Source organism: Hyaena hyaena, unplaced genomic scaffold, assembly GCF_003009895.1.
Source record: "Hyaena hyaena isolate Hyena2069 unplaced genomic scaffold, ASM300989v1 scaffold_26, whole genome shotgun sequence".
NCBI classification, from domain to species: Eukaryota; Metazoa; Chordata; class Mammalia; order Carnivora; family Hyaenidae; genus Hyaena; species Hyaena hyaena.
The window spans coordinates 1006486-1034341 of NW_024080658.1; the positions used below are offsets into that span (position 1 = coordinate 1006486).

Here is a 27856-nt window from a genome sequence, read left to right on the forward strand (position 1 = left end):
GTGTTGGCATTCCCGGATTGGCCTGGGAAGGTAACCAACAATTATAACATCTATCGTTCCCCTGGGAAAACGCAGCCTGAGCTCCAAACAAGCAACTCGTAAAGGCACTTTTCAGTGCCATTGAAACGGAGTTCTCAAACGGTGAACTTCTGATATTGGATCTTGGGGAGAAAGAGAAAGTCCCAGGGAAGCATTGGGGACAGCACTGGGGGAGAAAAGATGGGTCGGAAGCATAGGGCAGATAGGTGTTAAAGCTGGGAAGGCATTTGTTCCCGGGGTCCGGGGCAGGCAGTGGTGACCTGCTGAGAACCCCCGCCAGCACAGGCACTTCTCCAGAGATCTGGCAGAAAGATGTCCTGCATTTCAAGAGAGGAAGTTTTGGGCACTCGGGTTATGCTGACGTCTCATTCTGAGTTTTTGGGACAGCCTTCCCTCTTAAATCTCCGAGAACCCAGGGCGTCCTTCTGAGTCTACCTGAGAGTCCCTGCGCCAGGCAGAGACCGGTAAGAACTCGGCAGGAGAAGCCAAGCCCGGGTTCGCGGAAGACGTGGATGGAGACAGAGCTGGGATTAGGACTCAGGGACAATGCAGCGGGGTTTGGGAAGGGAAAGGGGTGGGGGGGGCAGGAGCGTCGCGTGCGGGGACCTCGGCAGGACGCGCGGTCCCAGCAGAGGTGGGGCGCGGGCGGCGGTGGAGAGGGCAGGGAGGGGAGGTGCGGGCTGGGCGGGGTCGGGGAGCGGGAGCGGCGAAGCTGTCCCTGCGGCGCCGAGCGCTCAGCGCTCGGTGGAGCCGGGCGGCGGGGGTCTGAGCCGGCGAGCGGCGCGAGGGCGAGGCGGCTGCGGCTGAACAGGTGAGCGTCCGCGGGGCGGCGGGTCCCCGCCCTTCCCCGCCCGCGCGCCGCCTCCCAGCGACACCCCCGGCGCCGAGCTGCTCCGCGGCTCCCCTCGGCTGGGGCTTTTGCGCCTGGCAGCTGGCTTTTGTCCCCTCCCCTGTTCCTGTCTCTCCTTCTTTTAGGTCGCTCCACCCCGCCCAGGATCCGGCGAGGGGGGCCCGGCCGGGCTGCGGCTGCCAACTCGCGCCGGGGGCGCGTGCGAACTCCCGGAGCGGCGTCCCGCGCGCGGCCTCCTCCCCGCGCGGCGCGCGCTCCTCGCTCCCCGGGCCCGCGGCCTCCCCCGCAGCCCGTCCCCACTTTTCCCCCCTTTGGCAATCACATGGCATTTTAAGAATGCCGGAAAGATGGCGGTAGCGGCGGCGGCGGCGGCGGCGGCGGGGCCGAGCGGCGGGGGAGGCGGCCGGGCGCAGCGGAGCGGGCTGCTGGAAGTTTTGGTGCGGGATCGCTGGCACAAAGTTCTGGTGAACTTGAGCGAGGACGCCCTGGTGCTGAGCTGCGAGGAGAGCGCCGCGGCGTACAACGGCCTCGGGACCGCCACCAATGGCTCGTTCTGCAGGGGCGCCGGCGGCACGCAGCCCCCGGACTCGCCCGCCGGGGTCCGCACCGCCTTCACCGACCTGCCGGAGCAGGTGCCCGAGTCCGTCTCCAACCAGAAGCGTGGCGTGAAGGTGCTGAAGCAGGAGCTGGGCGGGCTGGGCATCAGCATCAAGGGGGGCAAGGAGAACAAGATGCCCATCCTCATCAGCAAGATCTTCAAGGGGCTGGCGGCGGACCAGACCCAAGCCCTGTACGTGGGCGACGCCATCCTGTCGGTGAACGGGGCCGATCTGCGGGACGCCACCCACGACGAGGCGGTGCAGGCGCTGAAGCGCGCTGGCAAGGAGGTGCTGCTGGAAGGTAAGGGGTTAACGCCGCGCGGGCAGCGCACACACCCCCCCTCCCTGCGCACCCTCACTCTCACCCACGTGCGGGCGCAGCCCGGGGGCCCGGCGACTGGGGGCGGCGGGGAGTTTGGACAACTTTACCCCACCTGGGGGCCGCTTGTCGCCACCCCAGAGCCCTCGCAGGCTTGGACCCAGCAGGGGTGTGTGGAAAGGCAAGGCGAGCGGGGCCTCTTGAGCTACGTGGCAGGCACAGGGGCTTAGTGCTTAGTGCACGGTGTCTCATTCTAACCCGCGGATAATCCAAGTGTAGCGTACGTAGGGGCTGGGACGCGGAACTGGGAATGAAGGGCAGCCCCGTACGCTCCGGCGAGAGCTCGCTCAACAGTAGCGACTCTGCGAGTTCTGCTTTGCACCGTGTTCTCCTCAGGAGCCTGGGCGATCCGGTTAAGAGGGTTCCGTCCTAAAGAGGACTGAGAGGAGGGGCAGTGTTTGAATGCTAAAACCCCATCACCCTTCCGGACTTCCCTCCTTGCAGACTGGAAGCCGGGCTCCCGCTGGGGAGTGGTGCCAAGGGCCAGGGAGTGTGTTGCGGCTTTGTGCACAAGTTCCCTTCTGGTGCCAGGTGTTTGGCCGGTCAGTCTGGATTCCAGGCTGCTCCGGGTGGAGGGCTGGGGAGGCAGTTTTTCTGCTTGCATTTTCCCGGGATTTTTCCTGAGTGGTGTGGAAACAATTTTGCATTTGTGAACAGTTTCTCCTGAGTGTGAGGCTTCTTAGACACGACTCTCTTGAGATCCTATGAGCCCAATGCCCTAGTTTTTCAAGTGAATGGAATAGGTAGCCCTGTTACTAGTTACTGTGCCCTTTTGGGGTTATGTGCTGTTAGGAGGGGCAGAAGCGCAGAGGGTATTAAGTGGATAATCATTTTCCTTCCCCACTACATCTGTGTTTCTTACTTGGTAACTGCCTCTCTGTCCCATGGCGTGCTTTGTTCATACCTCTCTTAGCACAAATATTATGCAATTATTTTTATCTATTTACCCAGCCTTCCTCTCACTGTAGATTGAGTTGTCTGGGGTCTTTTATTTAGTTACGGGTCATCTCCCTTGAGTTTAGGTGCTCAATGATCTGCAAGCAAAGTGAATAAATAAATGAACCCATAGCCACGGAAACAGAGTGTTTCAACCCAGACCTTGTAAACTGGTGGTTGATTTAAATCCTAAATTAAGGACTCAAGTCAATTTCCTGCTCACCAGATGTGGTGCTGCTGTGTGAAACTGAGAAAGTTCAAAGTTGAGAAACCAGCTTTGTTACATGTGACAGCTGATGCAACTGTCTGGTGCATGATAGTCTGCCTCCTGCCTAGAATCCAGAGGGGTCCCCCACCCCCACCTTTATTTATCTAGAGGATTTGTGATGTCTTCATATTTAATTGCTACCCTGGATCCAGAAAAGTGGAAGGCTATTTGCTTTGGCTTGATGATTAACATAAGTAAGCAGAAAAAAGTTTTCTTGACTCAAGTGTGTGCTGGTTTGTGTGACAAGCGGCAAGTGGGATCTGGGGCAAGTGTAGTTTGGACTATAAACCACTGGACACTTGCTCAGCTTGCAATATTTACTATAAACTATCAGGGGGGACAAAAGACAGGTCATTTCTATTTCCAAGCACTGCCCTTCATTATGTCTCTTCTTCTCCTTGGTTTCCATTTAATGAATAATGACTTAGCAAAGAGACGAAAAATATCTCTCACCCAGAAAGAGGAAGGAAAGGTGACTCTCTGCAGTTGAAAATAAACTTAAAAAGAATCAAGCGGTTATGTGACTTTCTGGCTGCAGCAACTGAAGAGTGAGTTTTGTGAAAACCTCTAATGTGACATTCTTGCAACATGCCGTGTCCTGTGTTGCAGGCAAGACCTCTGGGGGAAGGCCTGTGGGCCTCCCAGACGTGAACCACCTGGGCTTTGGGCTTTGGGCAGCAACTTTATTCCCTGCCTGAGTTCTTAGAGATTAGCCGCAATTAAGAGAAGCAAGTGGCGCCCCCCCCCCCCCAAACAATGTCTCTTGTTCTGAGTCAATGCGTTGGTCCTAAGTGCAGTGGGTGTGATCATATACCATCAAGGCAAATATCACACACCCTTTCTTTTTTAACTTGGACTAGCGCATGCGTTACCAACTGAAGGGGCTAATCAGAGCCACCAGAAAGGCTTTTAAAAATCACATATCTAGGGGCGCCTGGGTGGCTTAGTCGGTTAAGCGTCCGACTTTCGCTTAGGTCATGATCTCGCGGTTCGTGGGTTCGAGCCCCGCGTTGGGCTCTGTGCTGACTGCCAGCTCAGAGCTTGGAGCCTATTTCGGAGTCTGTATCTCCCTCTCTCTCTGACCCTCCCCTGCTCGCGCTGTCTCTCTCTCTCTCCTAGAAATAAATAAAAATATTAAAAAAAAAAATCACATATCTAGTTGTCCGTATCCTGAAATGCAGTCTTGATCGCAGAATTTTTACAGAGGAATGGCTTTGCAGATGTAATCGGCTCAGACGGGAGGTTTAGGGAGATGTTTTAAAGATACGTTCAGGGGCGCCTGGGTGGCTTAGTCGGTTGAGCGTCCGACTTTCGCTTAGGTCATGATCTCGCGGTTCGTGGGTTCGAGCCCCGCGTCGGGCTCTGTGCTGACTGCCAGCTCAGAGCCTGGAGCCTGCTTCAGTCTGTGACTCCCTCTCTCTCTGACCCTCCCCTGCTCACGCTGTCTCTCTCTCTCTCTCTCTCTCTCTCCCTCCTAGAAAGAAATAAAACACATTAAAAAAATTTAAAGATGCGTTCATGTGGAAAATACACAGTTTTTTGTTTAGATTGCTTTTTTTTTTTGGTTTGGTTTTTTGAGCCTGTTGATGGAGATTACTTCAGCCAATATTCACCCCATTATATGACATGCGCCCCCTAGTGGAGAGTCACTACTGCTGCTAGTGAAACACTTTAATGAAATGCTGAAACCCAAGTTTCAATCCCTGCATCTCAGTTGTAGAATCTGCCACAGAATTAAACTTCTTGAGCCTCAATGTCTTCCGAAAAAAAGGGAATAAAGAGACTCGGCTGGACCTTCTTACTTTACAGGGCTATTGCATGGAAGAGAAATCAGGGAGTAAAAGAAAGAAAAGACATGTATCAAATGGCTGCTGTGATTAGTTATGTTACCATTACATGAAATGAAGATGAAATTGCCCCTCCTAAGGGATAGTCCTTTCCTCACACTGTACTAGACTTTATATTTCTTACTTTTAGTTTCCCTTTTGTTTTTTTGTTTTTTTATTACAAAACTGTAATGGTAGGAGATCATTCCTCTGCGGGAAGGGAATCATTACAATCACTAACATTTGGTGATCACTTAGATGTTCCACGCTTTACTTCGATTTGTTTGTTATGCTTTAGTAACTCTTTGAGGCTAGTACTTGTTCGTTTTACTGATGAGGAAACAAGTTTATTGCCAGTGGGCTTTTTGCTTAAAGTAATGTAGCTAGGAACCCTCCAGGTCTGTCTCACTTAAAAGCTCATACAGGGGCTCTTGGTGGTTAAGTCAGTTAAATGTCCAACTTCAGCTCAGGTCATGATCTCACAGCTCGTGGATTCAAGCCCTGCATCGGGTAGCAGCTTAGAGCCTGGAGTCTGCCTCGGATTCTGTGTCTTCATCGCTCTCTGCCCCTCCCCTGCTTGCACTCTGTGTGTCTCTCGCTCTCTCAAAAATAAATAAAAACTTAAAAAAAAAGCTCATACCTGTAACTTCTAGGGGAAATTGATACTCTGCACTTCTCCTTCAACTATATACTTAAGTTAGTTGAAGTTCCTCAGTTATTGGGCTCAAGATCTTCTTCACAACTCAAATATGCCGAAGTGCTTGGCCCAGCCTTGAGCAGGAAAAACTATTGTGTGGGCTACTCAAAAGGGAGGGACAGAAAAGAGGATTGAGTCTAAAAACCTTAATGCACCAAGTGTATGGCCCAACTTCACAACAAGGCAGGGCCTCTATCATTGAACACCTGGCCAGCAAGGAAACTAAATTGTAATTCAAACTGAAAATAAAAAGTGAATAAACTGTTCCAGCTAAGTCAGTGTTTAACCAAATATTCATCAAAGTTAAGATCAGATATCTTCACATTATGAACTCATTTCCCATTTTAGGGAGTAAAAGCAGGGACCTTGCATTCAGCTCTGCAGATATTAAACCCCATAACCCCAGGGGGCACAATGCACATAGCATGCAATGTGAATTGTCCCCTGTGGAGTTGGGCAGGGCCCAGCTGCATACATACCCTTGGTGGATATTTAGTTCTACGTCAGGGGAGGGATGAATTTTTTTGCCCTGAGATCAGTAGCAAAATAGTAATTTGGAATCTATCAATATTTTTGTAAATGAAAGTTTCTCCATAACTTTGCCCAGACTAATGAGCACAGAATGTTCTGGAAGACTCATATTGGGGTATGGAAGGAGGAGATGGGGGGGGATGAACAGAATCATATCTGAGGCCAAAAGATATCCATCAGAACTGGACGGGGGCGCCTGGGTGGCTTAGTCGGTTAAGCGTCCGACTTTCACTTAGGTCATGACCTCGCGGTTCGTGGGTTCGAGCCCCGCGTCGGGCTCTGTGCTGACTGCCAGCTCAGAGCCTGGAGCCTGTTTCAGTCTGTGACTCCCTCTCTCTCTGACCCTCCCCTGCTCACGCTGTCTCTCTCTCTCCTAGAAATAAATAAAACATTAAAAAAAAAAAAGAACTGGACAAGAAGAGGTGGAAACTCAGAGAAGTTCAGCGACTGTTGTTGACATGAACCTTGTCCGTTACAGCTCCTGCCCCAGTACTGAACCCAGGAATGCTTGGCTGTTGAGATCATCTACAATGTCACTTGCACAGTCACTTCCTTTAGTGGTAGAAGTGGGGATGGCAGGACGGAGAGACGGGGTACAAGGCAGAGGCAATGGTTTTGTTGGCATGAAATTTCAGGATTGGACAAGAATTTGAACTTTAAAGACTCTTACTTTATTTAGGATGTAGAGATTCTTAAAGGTTACCCAAGACCTCTGGAATTAGACTCTTGAAACTTGGGCTCTTATATTTTAACTAACAGTTACTCTTTTCACAAGATGCTTTAACTTGTTAGGCTGGATTTTCTTCATTGGGAAGCTAGGGAGCTAGGTCAAGGCATCCCTAAACATTATTTCGCTTCACATCCTATAAATTCAGACCCAACACACTTTTAATAACAGATCTTTCTAACACCACTTTTATTTTTACGAAATGAATTTCATAAATAATGAGATCTAACTGTAGTTTAAATTTAAAAATCAACAATGCCCCATTATTATTTTATTATTAACATTAATAAAATGGAGAAATGAGTAAATTTTTAAAAGTTTATTTATTTATTTTGAGAGAGACTGAGAGAGAGAGTGGAGGCAGGACAGACACAGAGAGAGTGCTATGCTGACAGCAGAGAGTCTGAAGTGAGGCTCAAACTCCTCAAACTCAGGAACTGACAGATCATGACCTGAGCCGAAGTTGGACATTTAACCGACTGAGCCTGGTGAGTAAATTATTTTGAAAAAAAGTTTCAATTGATAAACGCATAGTACAACTACAGCAGAGGACTGAATGAAGGAGGTAGATACAAGTACCTGAATGTAAAATCAGCATCAATGAACAGCTACAAACTGAAGATGGCGAGGGGTGTGTGGTGTCATTTGGGATCTGGAAAAATCTTGCACCATGAAGGGCTGCCTCAGATGTTGCAAGATGTGTAACGTCGTTGGCTCCTGTCATTAAATGCTAGGAGTGTGCAACTGCCCCTCCCCGTGACCCGTAAAATGCCTCCATAAATATATGAGAAGGGCTATTTTGACCCTCCACTCTCTTGAGAACATTCTATAAGAATACTGGTTCTGGGGGCGCCTGGGTGGCTCAGTCGGTTAAGCGTCTGACTTTGGCTCAGGTCATGATTTCACTGTTCATGATGAGTTCGGGGCTCCGCGTCGGACTCTGTGCTAACAGCTCGGAGCCTGGAGCCTGCTTCGGATTCTGTGTCTCCCTCTCTTTCTGCCCCTTCCCTGCTCCCACTCTGTCTCTCTCTCTCTCTCAAAAAATAAATAAACATTAAAAAAAAAAAAAAAAGAATACTGATTCTGCCTTACCACTTTATACAGTAGTCCCCTTATCCTGGGTTTTGCTTCCCATGGTTTCAGTTTCCCAGTGTTCACCACGGCCTGAAAGAAGATGACCTTCCTCTGACATAGTGTCAGAGGGTCAGCAGTAGCCTAACGCTGTGTGACAATGCATGCGTCATTCACCTCACTTCATCTCATCACATAGGCATGTTGTCATTTCCCTTCATTACAGGAAGGGGAAGTAGAGGACAGTAAGATACTTTGAGAGAGAGAAAGGCCACATTCACATAGCTTTTATGATAGTGATTGATATAATCGTTCTATTTTATTATTAGTTATTGTTGTTAATCTCTTACTGTGCCTAATTTACAAATTCAAATTTATCCTAGGTGTGTACGAATAGGAGAAAAAAATAATAAGGTTCAGTACAGGTTTTGGTTTCCGGAATCCTCTGGGAGTCTTGGAACATAGGCCCTGCTGGGCATCCAGTGCCTAACTTTCTGCAGCCTCTTCGCATGTGTAGTAAGAGCTAACCCTTCGATAATATTTGCATGATGCCAGCTGCTGTTCTAAGCACTTTACATGGGCTAAATCACTGGATTCTCACGGCAACTCAGTATGATTAGTCTACTTTATAGAGACAAAACTGAGGCACAAACCATGTAAGCCACTTGCCACAGAAGCAGGGAATAAATGCTGATGCTAGAGCAATAGCTTTGGATCTTCATAGGCAGCCTCAGGCGATGAATACATTAGGGAGGCTTATCCTCTGTTGATGAGGAGAGTGAAGCTCCTTGGTGGTGCAGCTGGTTAAGTGTCAGACTCTTGATTTGGGCTCAGGTCGTGATCTCTGGTCATGATCTCAGAGTTGTGAGATTGAGCCCCGTGTGGGGCTCTGCATGGAGTGTGGAGCCTGCCTAAGACTCTCTCTCTCTCTCCCTCTTCCTCTGCCCCTCCCCTGCTTGTGTGCATGCATGTGATCTTTCTCTCTCTGCCTCTCAAAAATAAATAAATATAAATGAATGAATGAATGAATGAATGAGAATAAAAAAGAGAGTAAAGCTCCAAGAGTTCTCATGATTCGTCCTGTTTAGGTCTTCTACTTTCTTGTCTGGTGTATTAGTTTTCTATTCCTACTATAACACATTGCCCAAAACTTTAATAAATCAAAAGACAAATATCTTATCTTACAGTTTTTTAAAGTCAGAAGTCTGATGCAGATCTCAGTGAGCTAAAATCAGGGTGTCCACAGTGCTGAATTCCTTTCTGGAGGCCCTAAAAGAGAATCTGTCCCATTGCTTTTTCCAGAAGCTTCTAGAGACCACTCAAATGCTGTAGCTCATGGCTCCTTTACATTTTAAAGCCTGGTAGCAACTTGAATCTTTCTCACACTGAAACAGTCCAACATCCATTCTGTCTCCTTGCATTTTTAAGGATGTGACTACCATGGTCACACTAAGATAATCCAGGATAATTTCCCTATTTTAGATGTATTTTACATTATAATTTCCCCAATTATCAATCTTAATTCAGTTTGCAACCCCAATTCCTCTCTGACATGCAAGGTAACATATGGTTGGGATCTGGAAACTAGGATGTGGGCATCTTGGGGGTGGGAGTAGGGGGCATTTTTCTGCCTATTACATCTGGTTTGCTGAAGTTGTAATGGTAGAGTTGCCAGGTAGCACTTCAAGAATATCGTCAATCATGTAAAGGATCATGTCCTGTCACACTGCAAAGGAATTCCTCACTTATTCATTTATTTACCCATTTAACAGATAACTTATTGAGTATCTTCCATGTGATACCACTAGGGCATTGTCCTCAGGGAACATTATGGTGACAGATGCCGACGGGCACCATGCAGGCAGCTACAGGATGGAGTAGAAAGTGCTACACCAAAGGCCTCATGGAATGCTGTGGTAGCCTATGGGAAGGGCATCTTGGGGCACCTGGGTGGCTCAGTCGGTTAAGTGACTGACTTCAGCTCAGGTCATGATCTCACAGTTTGTGGGTTCGAGCCCCGCATCGGGCTCTGTGCTGACAGCTAGCTCAGAGCCTGGAGCCTGCTTCAGAGTCTGTCTCCCTCTCTGTCTGACCCTCCCCTGCTCATGCTGTCTCTCTCTCTCTCTCTCGGAAAAAAATAACATTAAAAAATTAAAAAAAAAGTTTTAGAAAGAATATCTGGCCCATTCTTTTGCTGGGCTGTGGAAGGCAAAAGTCACAAGGCAGCCCAACAAAGAGCTTGGCTGTCAGCTGTCACTCCATGTCAGTAGGTGGGAGGAACAGCCTTCGGACCTTGTTAAGGGGCAAGAAGAAAAAAAGACCAGAGAATTGAGCAGGAATCAAGGCTTCCAGGCCTTATTATAGAGTTGGATTTCATTCTCAGGGTGAAGGGTTGTAAGTAGGAAAATGTCATGCTGAGTTTCACATTTCAAGAAGATAATTCTCCAGAGCCATGCTTCTAGTGTAAGGCGGGCAAGGCTCTGGTGACATGACCCAACTTCATGTGCCCACCCGGCAGCACCAGTGTTCAGACACTTCACCCTGAGTTATGCTTAGGGGCACCTTCCCCAGCAAGGCTTAGGTTTTTTAAGGTGACTTCACTCACATCATGATTTTGTCACCAGGTCAACCCTTTGTGAATCATTGGACTGGTCTCATGATCCTTTTTTGTACAGGAGGAAATGGAGGCGCCAGAGATGAGGTGACGGGCCTGAGGTTACCTTGTAGTTGAGGGAGCTGGACATCAGATTATCTAACACCCATCAAGCTCTTCCTACTGCATACTGCACAAAGTCAAAACATTGTACAGTGGACAGAATGAAGTCTTCGAGGTATAAGGCATGGCCTCTGATTTCAAGGAGTTGACAGTTATTAAGGAAGTAGGGCATTTGAGGATGATTGTAAAAGTTCTTGAGATTAGTCATACAAATGGTGTGATTTTTACCCCAGCATATATAAGATAGTACCTGGCACACATTAGGCTGATTTTAAAGTGTCTTAGGAAGGAAAAAATAGAAGGACAGACAGAAGGGAGAAAGAAGGGAAGGCGAGAGTGAGTGGGGGAGTAAGGGAAAGAGAAGGGAAGGACAGACGGCAAGGTAAGAAGGAAGGGGAGAGGGAAAGTACTTTGGGGGCTTAGTGACCTTCTCTGATGACTCCCATCCTATCGCACTAATGCTGCTGGACTGTGGTGATGGTACACATTTGGTATCTTGCAATGAAAACTATCCCTTGGTCTGCAGAGAAGAATTATAGAAGTCACTTTATAGAGCTGGGAAGCACTTACTTGACATAGACCAGGCTTGAAAGACAAAAGAGGAGCCAGACATGGTTTTAAAAGTTATTGGAAAATGTAATTATCCTTTTAATGTTATATTTATAACCACCTTTCCTTTGCTCCCCTGTGGCTCAGGGACCTGCAAGTCTGAATATGTTAAGAACACTTTCTACCTAGGGAGATGAAAACTGTCTGCTTAGATATTTTAATTGTTTCTTTTTTAAAGCTTATGTATCAGACTGAGAATTGAGACCATATTCCTTACCAGGAAGCTGATCAGAGTGGTCCTTCAATTACGTATTCCTGCCATGGTAGGGAATGTTCTTCATGTTCCTCCGTGTCTTGTAGCCCTCACCCCATGGAGTACGTATTAAAAATAACTCACTGCACATGGCTCTGCATTTGTGAAAGGCATCTAACTGAAGCTACCACTGGTCTCTTTGGTGAAGGGAAATTATTCTCTGGCAGCTAGAATTCTCTGGCCTACTAAGAATTCTATTTCAAATGATGCATTTCAAAGCAGGTAATGTTAAAGAAAAGCCAGAGTTTCCCCTGTATTTATACCAAGAGTTTTATAATTTTTTTTTAATGTTTTATTTATTTCTAGGAGAGAGAGAGAGACAGCGTGAGCAGGGGAGGGTCAGAGAGAGAGGGAGTCACAGACTGAAGCAGGCTCCAGGCTCTGAGCTGGCAGTCGGGCTCGAACCCACGAACCGCGAGATCATGACCTAAGCGAAAGTCGGACGCTCAACCGACTAAGCCACCCAGGCGCCCCACTAAGAGTTTTATATACCAAACCCCATTACCTACTTCACTGGCTTTGATCTATAATAATAGCTTGCCTTTAGCTCTGGCCCACAGATGGAGACTTAAGAGAAAGTACGAAACACAGACCATGAAGTAAATGTCCTAACAGACTCATGCAAATGACCCCACTCTCGAAGTGGGATAGAGAAGGTGGAGAAGTTCATGCTTAATAGTGGTTATAATGGAAATTAAAATGATGACCCATACTTTAGCTCAGTGCTTTTGAAACTGCTTCTCCTTCCTGTGATTTCAGCCGTCATTCTCAGCGTGTTGAGAGACATTGGAAGCTCCATCTCAAACTTGACTGGTTGCTAAGTGTGACTGAAGTTGGCATACCAAGTTCGTGTGCTTGCTGTTCAAACTGGCCTTGTTTCTTCTCACTGCGATTTCTTTCGGAGAGCAGTAGAATGCAGTGGCTTAGAGGAAGGGCCTTGGAGTTCCCCAGGCTGGGCTTAAATTCTTGTTCTATCTCTTTGTAGCTGTGTGAGTTTGAGCAAGTTACTTAACTACAAGTCTCAGTTTCTTAATCAGTAGGTTTATTGGGAGGGGTAGAGTAAGTATGTATGTAAAGTGGTTAGCTCATTGCCTGGAACTAGTAAGCACTAAGCATGTGTAACATGTCACGCTGCATGCTTAGCTAAGCACTGTTTGCACATGGAGGTTTTACACACATGAATGAGATGATGGTTCAGTCATATGTTGTATAAAGTCTTTGGGGGGATACAAAGGACAGTTTGGGACTTGCCGTGTTAGGGAACTGAAGAATGCACCTGATGGCCTAGGGCAGTTGGTTTGTCTTGTAGGGGTGAACGATGGTCCCACATGAGTGTATTTCACTGATGACTTTTAGTAGCATCACATGCCTCCCATCCACCAAACCACGGTGTAGGCTGCTATGGGTTTTGGTGGGCAAATGTGAACTTTGTCTTAAAATGCCGACATGCAGGAACAAGCAGAAAAGTGTTTTGTAAAAGGAAAGTGGGCAAGTAAGGATTTAACCTACACTGCAAAATTCAGAATTCTTTTAAAAATTGCCTCATGCTTATAGGGATGTGGAGATCTTACTGGCCAAAAGAGGCCCAAAAGTTTCTTTTATTAGAAATGTGGGGGCTGCCTGGGTCGCTTAGTCAGTTGAGAGTCTGACTCTTGATTTCGGCTCAGGGCATGGTCCCAGGGTTGTGGGATCCAGCCTTTCTGTGCTGAGGATGGAGCCTGCTTAAGATTCTCTCTTTCTCTCTCTCTACCTGTACCCCACTTCCCCACTCACACATGCATTATTTTTCTCTCTCTCAAATAAAAAAGAAAAAAAGAGGTGAAATACTTACATAGCTGTTACCAAGCCAGCATTAAACTTTAGTTATACTTAATACTGTATATCATGGAATCCATGACAATCATGACAACCTAGTGGAAGATACTTCATTGTATCTCTACCCTCAGAAAAGAGAAAAATAATGTTTAGGATGGGGTGTCTAATAGGATACCTGCTTAAAGGTTTGATATAAGGGGCTATCTCTTCAAGGCAAGGGTAAGTGAAAAATAAACCCATCACACAGAAAGGGACAACAAGGAACTCGCACATATCGGATTTAGTCCTGGTAGAAGGCAGACAAAATTGTATCTGCTAAGATTTTGAATGGTAAATCAGTTCTAATAAATATGCAGGCCTGAATGCAGTGTCCATGTGAGTTAAAAAAATACTTAGGCAGATAATTTAACATGGTTTCAGATTGGGAGGGCCCCTGATGAGTGATAGGAGTGGCTGTAAATTCTGTCTACATGAATTCAGCTTCCATCTGGGCCTCCAGCGATTTTAAGGCACATTCCCCAAATAAGAAATGATAAAATGTGAAAAAAAAAATGGGCAGTTTAGATCAATGAGATATGGGGTATTATAGTTACATAATTAGTTATTAGAATAAATTTTATGATAATGTTTGTAAGGTGGGGACCTTATCAGTAGATTGAAGGAAAAATCTTCAATAGATTTTTTAGAGGGATGAGATGAAATTCCTTTTCTTCTGAAATAGAACAGTTCAGAGAGAGACAGGTATAGAGTAATAAATTGCATTTACATACATTACAAATATATTCTATAATAATAATTTTTATATATAAGTAATATAAACGCTGTAGCACAACTTGTGGAATATCTGAAGGTACTCAGGAAACCTGGAGTGGAAAGGAATGCTTCACAGAAGAGGTAACTTGTGCAATAGGGTGATCTAAGCAAAGTGAAGTTTAAAACATAGGTAATTACTTGGCTGTTTGGGACCCTGCATTTCAAATACCTTCATCTGAAAGTTTTTAATCTGCCATAAAAACCAAAGTAAATGATTTTTCTTTTTGCTTCCGATATCCATATATTGTCCTCTGTTCTCTACTTCACGTTTAGAATTTATCTAAACTAGGGGTGCCTGGGTGGCTCAGTCAGTTAAGCATTGGACTCTTCACTTCAGCTTAGGTCATGAATTCATGGTTTGTGAGTTCCAGCCCCACATTGGGTTCTGCACTGACAGGGCAGAGTGCGCTTGGGATTCTGTCTCCCTCACTCTCTGCTCCTCCCTGACTCACTGTCTTTCTCTCTCTCAAAATAAATAAAAACAAACTTAAAATAATTTCTTTAAATCAAAATAATATATACCAAAAAAATAACATATGCTTATATCATTCGTTTTTTTTTAAAATTTTTTTTAACATTTTATTTATTTCCAGGAGAGAGAGAGCGTGAGCAGGGGAGGGTCAGAGAGAGAGGGAGTCACAGACTGAAACAGGCTCCAGGCTCCGAGCTGGCAGTCAGCACAGAGCCTGACGCGGGGCCCGAACCCACGAACCGCGAGATCATGACCCAAGCGAAAGTCGGACGCTTAACCGACTAAGCCACCCAGGCGCCCCTGCTTATATCATTCCTATGTCCACCCTGCCCTATACCTTCTCTCTTGTCCTTCAGAATATTAGAATATATTTTTAATTAATAACTTAATTTAATAATTTTATTAAAATATTTTAATAGCAGTATAGGTATATGATATTTAAATATTAGAATATTTCTAATCATAGTATATATAGGAATATATATTCTAATACTGAAAGTAATATGCCTATACTGCTACTTCTTCATATATCAGTTTTAGCCCCTATTGACAGAATCAGTCTACATTAATAAAATTGTGATCATGTGAATACTGTTCCATTTTCTAACCATGTAATAGTCAATGATCAAGTTTCTTGCAGTTACTAACAGCTTTTCTTTTTTTCCATTTTCTTCATTTTCTCTTATTTTTATTTAAAAAAAAATTTTAAGTTTATTTATTTTTGAGAGAAAGAGAGACCTAGCATGAGCTGGGTAGGGGCAGAGAGAGAGAGAGGGAGACACAAAATCTGAAGAGGCTCCAGGCTCGGAGCTGTCAGCACAGAGCCCAATGCGGGGCTTGAACTCACGAGCCGTGAGATCATGACCTGAGCCAAAGTTGGATGCATAACCGACTGAGTGCCCCAGGAACCCCCCCTCACTTTTATTTATTTATTTTTTAAAGAGAGAGAGAGTGCATGAGCAGAGGGAGAAGGAGAGAGAGAATCTTAAGTAGGTTTCACGCCCAGCATGGAGCCAGACACGGGACTCGATGTCAAGAGCCGTGAGATCATGACCTTAGCTGAAACCAAGAATCAGACTCTGAGCCACCCAGGCTCCCCTTGCTTCATTTTCTTATACCTGTCTATACATTTTTTTTTCCCCTGAAGCAGCACTATATTTATCAAATTTCTAGGAACAGTCCTTTTTCAAATGCTCATGTTGAGTCATGCACACATTGTGTTTATTTTCCCACCGTTCTGCTGGGCACTAGTTCTCTCTTGGTCTGGCGCATGGCTGTCTTCCTCAAGCTGTCCTGGGCTTTCTCCTCTGTCACCTTCACTTGCGGTTTACTCCCTAGTTTTGCTGGACAACATTCATCAGTAGCTTCCTGAGAAATAACGCGTTGGGAGGAAAATAGGTGGAAATGTCTTTAATCTGCTCTCTCACTGGACTGATAGTTTGGATGTGATAGGCCGAGTGAGAATTTTTCCCTCAGCAGGTTTCGGAGTGTCTGTGAGACCTTCTCATAGCCTTTCTGCTATGAGAAGTCTCATTCTCTTTCTTTTACATGTGACCTTTTTTTTTTTTTTTCTGTCTGGAAACTTCTAATTCTTCTTTTTATCACTGATATTCTGGTTTGTATATAGTGATTCACCTTGGTGTGGAATTTTTCAATCAGTCAAACAAGTTTTCAATCTATTTTCTAAGACCTTGATAGGCACAGGTAGACGAAAGCTGTGGTTCCCAAACTGTGTGTCAGGGTGCTGTAGGGTGCCCAAGTGAACTCACAAGAGTTCCAAGTGAACTCTCAAAAGAGAATAGTTTGAAATTTGGAGGAAATATAGCAACATCTGTTGGCCACTAGGCGAACCATTAACTGGAGATTCAATAGTAGATTGGTACATTCCTTCCATGATGTCAATGTCTTTGCAGAACTGGGTTTTCTGCAGTTGCTGTGATTTCAAAACAAACAAACAAACAAAACAAGTACCACACAAATCAGAACATAGTGTGGTACCGGAAATGAGGGTGGCAGTATTCTATCGGGTTCCTAGGTTTGAGAAGTTGTATAGTGCCCAGCAGTTACTAAGCTTTTAGGACATAAAGAGTCCTTTAACTAGTTTGGAATTAACTACTTAAAACACTGAATTGGAGGGTATCTCTTTGGGCCTAGGGTTGTCATAAAAAAGTTACTGAGATATTAAGCATGCCATGTAATGAGTAGACTGGGACCTGTATTCTAAAGACTCTTACACTTCAGTTCTGGAACATTTTCTTGTTTGATTTCTTTGATAATTCCTCTCCTCTGGTTCTTTGCTTTCTGTGCATGGAAATTCTTTTGGTTGGATGTTGGACCCTCTGTATTGACACATCAACAAGCTGATTTTTGTTGTCTTATTGGTTTTTCTCCAGTTGTTCTTCTCTGTTTACTTTTGTTCTTTTTCATGGAGAATTACTATATTTTTATCTACAACTCTTGTATTGATTTTTTTTTCATCCATCATATCATTAAGGTCCAAGAACATTTTCTTATTTTCACTATTCATTTTTTAAATAGCATCCTCTTTTTGTTTTGTGGAGGCGACATCTTTGCTGATCTCTCTGAGCGTATTGTTTTTTGAAGAATTTTTTTTCACTAGTATTGACTCAGATGTCTCCAAGTTCCTTTCTCTGTGCTTCAATTTTCAGCGTGTTATGCATATCTAATAGTTTCATCTATTTTGAGATTCGTTCCATTTTTGTATTCCCCTAGAGGCAGAACCTGTGCTGAGGATCTCAGGGCAAGAAGTTGATTTGGGATACAAGCCCAGGAAGCCCTGGTGGTGGAGTAGGAACATGAGATAGTAAAAGGAACAAGCCTAAAGGCCCCCCACTGTAGACCACTCAGTCACTGTGGTGCTTAGCATATTTCTACCTTGTGAGGAAGCAGATAAGACTTACTCAACAACTCTCCACCCATCGTTTTGTTAAGGGCTACTGCTGGGGGCATTACCTCTCTGGTACTTACGTTTGGCACGTCTATGAGGTCCCAAAAAAAAAAAAGGCCCTCTGTCAAAAAATGGCCCTGAGCAGAGAAGTGCAGGTGCTCCCCGTAAGCAGCCTCTGGCGTGTAGACTTGACTGCAGAGGAGACATGGTCTAACTTAGGCTCCTGCAGAACCACATTGCCTAATTTAAAAGTGGCCAGAGGAAATCCTAGTGGAAGATGGACTGTCAGTTCCAAACACATTTCCATCGCAAGTCTTTCCTGAAGGCTGGTTCAGGCATGATTAAGATGGAGTATGCTGTCCTCGGAAAGCTTTGCAAAGTAAAACACTGGTCACCTATACTTGACTTTTAATTTCTTTAAGTGTATGGTTAGCAGAGAGTTTTGCAGATCTGGTGAGTTGATTGCAGTTTCTGTGAGTAGATGATGCATGAGTTAGATTAATTGAGCCGAAGGGGAGTATTGTGTTTCTCAACCTCAGTTCTATTGACATTTTGAACCAGATAAGGACTGGCCATGAGCAAAGTGGACAAACTACCTGGGCAATAGCCTCACCTGCCTAGAACTTCATTTTCTCATTGATAACATGGGGGTGACAACAGTACTTTCATTATAGGCCAGATGTAGGAATTTAAAAAGTTAATACAGAACTCAATACAGTATCCAGCACAAAGAGTTCAAAGCGTGGTGGCTATTCGTATGCTATTTTTATCTATTTGTCTTTCCCACTAGACTGTATGACTCCAGGAGAAGGGATCAGATCTTTTCCATCTTAAAACTTGAGTGAACTGTAGACGATTGACCCATTGGCAGTTGTCTGTTGGTCATTCGCCTTGGCAGGATTTGTGCAAAAGTAAGAAATAAACAGCTTCGGTCGGTGAGATTTTGACTGTAAAATAATGTACATGGCATTGGGTCAACAACTACTCAAGACTGTCTTCAGGCAATAGGCCTTTATTATATCAATCCCCAGTTGAGAGAGGGGCTAAGTTAACAAAACCAGGTGATTCTGCCTCTTAAAACTTGGAAAATCGAATTTTGCAAAGGATTTACTAGTTTTCAAATATTTTAAAAACTACTATTTTTATGTGGGTAGATTTTATTTTGAGTTTTTAATTCATGTCACAGAATCATTATTTCTCATTTTGCCAGAAAATGTACACTCCACAAATTTGCCTCAGTAATAATGAAATGACAGGAGACTGTATTCCTAGGATGGCATGCATATCAATCTGTATCTATCAGGAAAAAATAATTAATATGACTTTATAACTGCTCCAGGAACTCAGTTGTGTCTTCTTTGAAAAGGCCCATAAAGCCTAGAAGAATTATCTGAAAGAAGAACCTTTTTAAAGAAGGGATCTCAGAGTCTGATTTGTAACATTCCACTCTCAGTTACTTTATCGTTTTTAGATGTGTTCATATTTACATATTTGTGCGCATCTAACATAAAACACACACGCAAAATATACTTCGGGAAATAGAAAGCTTCCCTGATATAGTTGTAGAGAGGGAACGAGCATGTGAGAGCTTTGCTGAAGGAGTGATACAGAGAGTCATTCTTGTCTGCCACTACCTACTTCCAGGCCGTGTGAGAACAGTACGCTTGCCATGCAGACCAGCTTCTATCCGTCCACTTACCAGCCCTTCCCACTGGCATGGAATGGACAGACTCTTAAGGCAGGACCCAGGCCCTGGGAGCTTCCCACGTCCCCCATCATGCCTGTCAGATTTTTTATATAGACTTGTGTTGTTGGGTTTTGGATTCCCTCTCCAGTCTTTTTCACACTTGTGCGGATTTACCCCCATTACCTGTTGAATGTGTCTGCTCCATATTCATATGTTGAAGGGCTTACCCCCAGTACCTTAGAATGTGGCATCTGGAAATAGTGTCATTGCAGATGTGATTGGTTCAGATGAGGTCGCACTGGAGTAGGGTGAGCTGCCAGTCCAATATGACTTCTATCCTTATAAAGAGGGGAAATTTGGACACAGACACCACACACAGAGAACACCATATGAACATGAAGGCGGAGATGGGATGATGCATCTCTAAGCCAAGAAACTCTTCCTTGCCAGGAAACCATCGCAAGTTGGAGGAGGCCTGGAGCAGACTCGCCTTCACAGCAAGAACCGCTGCTGCCAACACTTTGCCTTCCGACTCCTGGCCTTCAGAACTGAAAGACAGGACTTCTGCGGCTCAAGCCACCCAGTTTGTGGCACTTTGTCGTAGCAGCCCGAGCAAAAAATTTCACCTCCTATGGAAGGCTTTGGAATACATTCCGTGAATGTATTGGCAAGGAGTTTAGGGAGTGAGCAAATAGTGATTGAAATCTAGCACATTTTTTTTCCTCCTTGTCAAATGTCTAATGAGACCATCTGTCTTTACTGAGTGTTCAGATGCATTTCTCTAGGTGTGTGAGTCAGCACTGAAAGGGCCAGGCATTGGCAAAGGTTGTTACAGGTTGTTGGGGTGCATATAGCACTGCGAAATTTCGCTCTCATGCATGTTAGCCTCGCCTTAGTTCTGTTACTTGAGAGCAGTTTCTCTGCTTTTTGTGTAAGTCCAAACTTGATATCCATGCTCCTGAAATCATTAACCTAGTTTCCAAAATCTTCGCATGTAGGGTTACTGGATAAAAGACAGATTTGATATAAATACTTTTTCTGAGTATAAATATGTTCCAAATATTTCCGGGGATGTACCTATGCTGAAACAATATTTGCTGTTTATCTGCAGGTCACATTTAACTGGGCATCCTACGTTTGTTTGTGCTTGACCTGGTAACCAGATTTACATGGTTTTCAAAATTGTGGCCTTGTAGCCAGCCAGTGACAAAACCATGAGTCAGTAGAGAGAGGCTAATCAGAGGGTGGATCGTTGAAAATGGTTTTATAAAGATAAAAGTAAACCAAGAAGCTGCTCAGAAGGTGTGGCTGAGGACACCCAATGAGGCTATGATTTCTTAGTTGAAGACTTTGTTCCTCATCCCCAGTTTTAGAAGGACTAGAGTTTGGAGTAGCAGCTAAGAAATGGGGGCCAGGGACAGGAATAAGATGACCATAAATCTGGAATCAGTATGGGCTGAATTACTAATAAAAACTAATATTACCAACATGACCTGAAGTAGCTATCATCTGAAAATTAAAGAATTGGCATCTTGATACTGCACCTATAAAATTAATTAACAAGGCTGTTATTTACAACAGCCCTTTTATATTTTTACTTTCTTTCTAGTGCCTCAAAGTACATATTCTTATATAATACCATATATATAGATAGAAAGATAGATATAGATAGATACACACAGTATATACTATACTGTATACATAGATACATACAACATATACTATAATGTGTGTTGTTTATTGGTTTCTTGTCTGTCTCCTCCATTCACAGCTATAGTCTCAATGCTTAGAGGATTACATGGAACTCAGCAGGGACTCAATGAATACTAGTTGAAAAGGGGTACCTGGGTGGTGCAGTTGGTTAAGTGTCCAACTCTTGATCTCGTCTCAGGTCATGATCTTACAGTTCATGAGTTTGAGCCCTGCATTGGGTTCTGTGCTGATAGCTCAGAGCCTCCTTGGGATTCTGTCTTTCCTTTGCTCTGCCTCTCCCCTGCTTGTGCTCTCTCGCTCTCAAAATAAATAAATAAATAACCTTAAAAAAATAAATACAAGTTGGATGAACCAACTAATAGCTTTCTTTAACTTAAGAGGTTCTCTATAAAGAACCTCCTGTTAATTTGAAAGGAAGCATTTTTCACGAGCTTGCTGTGGGGAGGTCTGAGAAATTTCTTCTGTTGTGAATAACATGGAGCCTGAGAGCCATGTAAGAGAAGTTTAGATGGGGCAAGATCTTCTTTTCAAAAATTTCCAGCATTCCATTGGAAGTTATTGAATCACGTCAGGCTTCAGGACATTGTATGGTGTAAAGGACTTCTTGAAGTCTTTCTAGCTTCTTGCTCGCTGGTGGTGAAGTTGACCTTCTTCATACTGGATTCACCAGCTGTTTGCTCACTCTTCCGGTTTGATTCATGAAGGGAAAAAGACATGTGGGAAGACAATTGCATTTCCTGGATCTTACCCCATTATTGTAACAACTACACCCAGTTGCAGGGTTTTTTTTTTCTTTCCACACCTTAAAAAAATTTTTTATCATGCTTGACCTATATTAAAAATAAGTTGAAGCATATATTTATCATTGCGAAAGACACTGTAAGCTAGTCACACTTATAAAAGTTCTTTCATGTGGTGCAAATAACAAATATATGAAGACGAAAAAAACTCGTTTTATTTTCGTTGTTGTTCTTTGGCGGCAGCATTAAAATTCAGATTAAACCTTTAACTGTTAATGTGTTCTAGAATCTTGTAAATAGGATTGTGTTTAATCACCTTAGAAAATTCAGTATTTGACTAGTTAAAACAATGTAGGGTTTGAAGTTAAATAGTTGATTTGCACAATAACTTGGACCCTGACCACCCAAATCTTTATCATTCTAATTGTCAGAAGCCTAGAACTGGGGGGGGGAAGAAAGAAAGAGAGAGAGTGGGAGGGAGGAAGGGAGACAGAGAGAAAGAGAAAAGAAAGAGAGAGAGAGAGAGAGCAGGATTAGAAGTGGTTGCTGCAATTGCTATGGAAAAATACACCAGGTTATCATATTTAATGTTTTAGGAAACTTCCTTCTGAAGGCGATAACAGTATTTCTTAATCACTGTGCCGTTGGGCAAGCACAGGTGTGTTGCATACCGTTAAATCACTCTGTCCTTAGGACATAATGTTGTTCTTTGAAAGTATTTGGCTCTCCTTCTACCTTTTTCCTCCAACCCCCTTTTTATGCCAAAGAAAGCACATTTCCCAGACTTATTCTCCACACCCAGCAGGTATTCTTTCAGAAATCCTGAGTGATTTTTTTTTTTTTAACTCATTCCACCCCAGTAGCATCTCCAAGTTCAGGACGCATGTTTCTTACTTGGTTTTGTCTGCACATAATCACTGAGCATCTCCTATGTTCCGGGTGTTAAAGCACATTCCAGAGACAGAAGCATATTAACAAAGCACCTCCCCTCAAGGTGCTTACGGTACATTGGGGAAGGAACCTTGTAGAGGGGCCGTGTTCTTCCCTTTTCTTCCATGGGAGTTTGCCTTGCACTTGAATCAGGGAGAACCATGGTAGGAGAAATCATTTAACCCTAGTAATAAAAAGGGTGTGTTGGAATTCTATTTCAGTCAGTTTTGGTTAAATTCAAAGTATGAGTCTTAAAAGACAAGTAATAAAAAGTAGAGGGTTTTTTTCATGAACCAGTTCAGAAACATTTTGTAATGTCAGCTTCCTTTTTATTTTAACTGCAGCATAAAACCCACATCTTTGGTCTGCCCTCTGAACCTGCTACAGTTTTAGCCTCAACCCACTTTTCTCCATTTCCAGGTAAACACTAAATTATCCTACTTCTTACCTCCTGGAAACACGGTACAATATAGGACCTGCCTCAGTGCGTGGCTAGCAACAGGCAATTAGTAAGGATTTGGAGGAACAATGAATGAATATGAATGTATGTATTTCCTCTTCCATGCTGTTTTTAAACATTATTTTCCACAGCATTATGTGCCAAGAGCATTCCAATTACAAATTCCTGACGGAGAGGGAATCTGATTGGTGTGACCTAGGTCAGGTGTCCCTCCTTTGTCCAGATAGCTGTGTCCAGGAACCAGACCACATGGCCAGGTGCTCACTCAGCGGGGACTCTGAGCACATTTCTGGGAAGGGTGTCATGAGTATGACTTACCACACCTCTGAATAGCTTAAGGAGCAGAGTTCATTGAAAGATTGCAGTGGTTCAAGTATCTGGAAGGGGCTGTAGGAAACAAGGAGTTTGCTGATTTTTCTTCCCTGCCTGTGAAGGTAGACACAGGATGAAGGAGTAGCCAGAACTGGAAGGAGTAACAAAGGAAGTGGTATTTTCAGGGCAAAGCCAGGCTTCCGTCAGGGCAAGTAGAGGAGGAGGAGGAAGTGTTTGAAAAGAGATTAAAGATAAAGAGAAAGAATTTTTTTCATGACAAAGCATAAATCATTTCATTTTATGCTTTAATTAGTATTGACATATTTTTTCTCATTATCTCATTATGATTATATAGGCCTTTACTGAGTACACAAGACCAAGTCAAATGTGTATTATAGTTTTTATTTTAAACAATGCACTCCAGTTCTAAACAATAATGTCTTTATACATTTGAGGAAAGGAACCCACTTTTAGGTTAGGAATTGCCAATAATAGTTGAGTGACTCCATGAAAAGTGAGCACAGGAATGAAGGAGTTAGCGAAAACCAACTAAGCGTGAGAAGTAGGTGCGTTTGGAAAATTATCAGTTTTATAGCATTTACTCTCATGAGAAATATTTGCTATTATCTAGTTTGCTGCCAGTACTTGTTTCCAAAGTTAACCCAGATTAGTTATATATACAATAGCTTATTTTAGGAGAACTATTGATAAGACAGATCAAATAAGAGGAAAAATTTTCCCTTTTAAGTTTCCTGTGCTGTGTCCTTGATGTGAAGTCCCATCGCAGATTTGACTAGAAATCAAAGGGAAACCTGTTATCCTTGTTTTTCTTTCTCAGTGAAAAGCAAACGGTAAATATCATGGTTGAATGAAAAAACAAATTGGATTTAAAATTTTTATGTGTGTTTCCCCAGTTTAAGGAGCTCAGACTTCATTCAGCTGTATTGTTATAATTGATAAGACCCCCTAAAATGTGACATATCCACCTGAGGGTTAAACCTTTTAATGTAGTTATTAGGTGAATGCTTTTACACTACTGGATGTTTGTTCTATAACATTTGTTAGTTTATAGTAAAACATTGTGTGTGTATATGTAAATGTATACATATTTATTTATAATTTATTATCACTTCCTTTGATCCTAAAGCATCCTAGAGTATATATTCAGTTAGAGGAGATAATATTATGGTGAGCATTCTCCATTTTATTTAGTAGAGGATTCAAAAATAGGTCATGTAAAATGAATTCCTAACCAGTAAATCTTGTTTTCCAATAGATTTTAACTTTTAATGGCTTATATTCCTGGAAAACAAAATCTTTAGTAAGCTTTATAAATGTTTGGGGAAAGGCTTCAGTGATGTGATCATCTCCTAGTGTTATGGGTTAAGTTATGCACCTCCTGCCCCCCAATTCATATGTTGAAGTCCTAACCCCTCAGTACCTTAGAAGATGCCCTTGTTTGGAAACTGAATTGTTGCAGATGTAGTCAGTTAAGATAAGGTCATAGTGGAGTAGGGTGAGCCCATAATCCAGTATCACTTATAAAATTCTTCTAAAAAGGGAAATTTGGACATGCAGCCATGCACAGACCATGTGAAGGGACAAAGGAAGAAGTTGGTTATCTGTCAGCCATTGAGAGAATCCAAGAACACAGACCTCAAAGGAAACCAACCCTGCCGACTCCATGATTTTGGACTTCTGGTCTCCAGAACTGGGAGACAATACGTTTCTGTTGCTTGAGCCACCCAGTTTTTGATACTTTGTTACAGGAGCTCCAGCAGATTGATACACTTGGCCAGAGGTGATCCCACTGAGTCCCCCGCCCCATGGGTCCTCGTTCCCTAGAGGCTGACTTTTTGGAAACAAATTCCATATCCCAGCCTCTGGCACTTTCTTTCTTCTTTCTAACATTTATAATGTCTAATAAGGCTGAACTATGGTGGAATAATTGTCCAGGAGGGCCCTTAGCATAGTCTGAAAATTCCTGAATTCCATTCCCTGTTTTGTGAAATTCATAAAAAGAAACAGGTTGGGAGTCTGTGAATCAAACAGACTTAAGAGAGTGGCTGCATTCTTGCTTTCGCCATACATTTTGTGGACTGCGGTAGCCTGCCTAACTTGTCTGGGTCTGAGTCTTTTTATTTGTATAATAGGAGATAATCTCTCTTTGCTTTGTGCATGTAAATCCAAAACTGTATATTACACAGATGAAGTAAGCATACATGTAATAATAACATTTAAGTGCTTTTTCTCACTTTCCTATTATCCAACTACAGATGCCATTGGTTAAAAAAAAAGTGTGCCAAGTACAGTATGTCTTATAACGAAAAGCAGTCTCCCCAGCCACCCCTCCCCTCCCCGGCTCCCAGCCCACTTCCCAGGGGAAACCACTTTTAACAGTTTCCATATTTAGCTCTTTCAGTGGTTACCACCCTAACTGTAATAATATGCTTATGCTACATTTCCTTGATGATCAACTCTAGACATTATCTCTTCACTTCCCACCACTTACTAGTTTTAAAGTGAAGAATCACTGATTCAGCAAGACATTCCTGATAGCCTGTAGGTCAACGGGCCTCTTTAGGGCTCTCACTCTCTGTGGATCTAATTTGAGAAAAGAGTGTTAGCTTCACAGTCAAAGGGAAACTGGGGATGAGATGATTTCCACAGGGCATAACACAAGACAGCAAGAGTTTGGTTTAATTACTTGAGCTCAAATTGGGCCTGAGTTATTATGTTTTTGTTCTTTTTATATTTTTCTGTCTGCATGTATTTATTTTAAGTGAAATAAAATAAAACACAAACTGAATTTAGAGTATCCTATATTACTTTTATAAAAATGTCTATCCAATAGCTTATATTCCAATATCTTGAAAAAACTTAAGAGACGTTTAACAGATAAGATGCTTTTCCTTCAGTCTTAAGTACTAACCAAACTGCTGTTGAGAGTGTCAGTTGATGTTCATTGGTGGCACTAGCTTGATTTGGTTTTTCAGTTCACCCCTTCCAGAAAATTGTGGTTGGTTATCCAAATAGTAAGACTGAGGAAAAACCATTATTGTTTCTTGGAAACACAGCATTTCTGCAATTCAGATCTTTCTGGAAATGCTTTTAAGTAACTGCCTTTGACTTATAATTTACAGAACCTCTTTGTTATCTATGATGACAGTAAGATGCACCATACAAAGGTTTTTGTGTTCACCGCTTAGGGTTCCTTTGAGCCCATTTCAAATAATCTGACATACGTCTGCTGCCTCCTCTCTAGCCCTTGATCACTTTGGATGTCTTCCCAGCACTGATGTTAATGGAGTCTTGGACTTAACTGTTACACTTACTATAGCTGCAGATCAATGTCTGCAAATGGGACAATTTGGTGATGGGGTGAAAAGAAACGTAGAAGGGGTTGTGTTTCAATGCTTTTTGCTATTTCCCAGCCTCTTCCTGGAAACCCTCTCTTGCCTTGTTGACTTCATAATAGCAGCATTTCCCAGTTTTCCTGGTCTGCCACTTAATTTGCCTCTAACCGGCTTTGGGAAGGATCTGTCTGTATCTGCTTCTTTTCTACCTCCATGGTTTTATCCATCACTTACCTGCACACAACGCTCAAATCCCTTTCTCTAGCTGTTGCCTCTATCCTGAGCTTCAGGAAGGCCCACTGGACATTCTTACATGAATGACCCAGAAGTTTCTCAAATGTGATATGCCCACGAATGGTCCTCTCACTTTCCAGCTCAAACTTTCCTCCTCCATTGCCCCTTAACTGGTTAACAGACTCGCACTTTCCCCACTGACCCAAACCAGGAAACTGAGGCTTGGATGCTCTGTTCCTGCCAGTCTTTAAGAGTTCTGTTCATTGTCCCCATGCAGTTTGCAGGTCTTATGCTTCTGTCTGTGCCCGCTGCTCTTGTCCTAGTAGGGACTTTCCACCTGTTTCTCAATTGTCACAGTGTCTTCATAGTTGCCCTGTCACTCATCAGTCTCTCTAATCCTCCATTTTCAAATTTTCTTTTTGGCCAGAACTTTTTTACTTATTAGAAGTTGTGATCATGTCATTTGCTCAGAAATCCTTCGCTACATTACGAGTGACATCAGGATATAAGGGAAACTTCATAGCCTGACGTCTACCGCTTTTTCATCTGTCCCCAATGGACTTCATTCAGTATAACGTATCCAGGGCCCCATGTGGAGCCTGGCACACAGTAGAGGCCTGATGAATACATTAATAATGAATAAAGGAAAGATTGAGTGAATAAATGAATGAATGACTCGACAGGTATTGAGCCTGCCAAACATGCCTGTCTCATGCTGCCGGGAAAACGACTTCTCCTTCTAAATGAGTGAAATTCTATTCAGTATATCATTTTGTGAAGGTTTTTATGGCTATCTAGTCTCAATTTCCTCCCAATTTGTGATTTGGGGGCATTTTATTCATGCCACAGCCCTAGCAGTTTACATATGTCATGGCTGTGTGTGTGCTGGGTGTTCGCAGAGACTGGGACCCTTTT

At 43.4% G+C, this 27856-nt stretch overlaps 1 protein-coding gene across 1 annotated transcript in view; it reads left to right on the forward strand.

Moving 5' to 3' along the window:
• Nucleotides 1–1218: 1218 nt before the first annotated feature.
• The window catches only part of SNTB1 (syntrophin beta 1), a 222810-nt gene continuing 196172 nt past the window's right edge, over nucleotides 1219–27856 (forward strand). Inside the window, exon 1 of the mRNA XM_039227227.1 lies at nucleotides 1219–1789. Within this exon, the coding sequence (XP_039083158.1) occupies nucleotides 1237–1789 (553 nt within the window). The 5' untranslated portion in view covers nucleotides 1219–1236. The remainder of the gene's footprint in view (nucleotides 1790–27856) is intronic.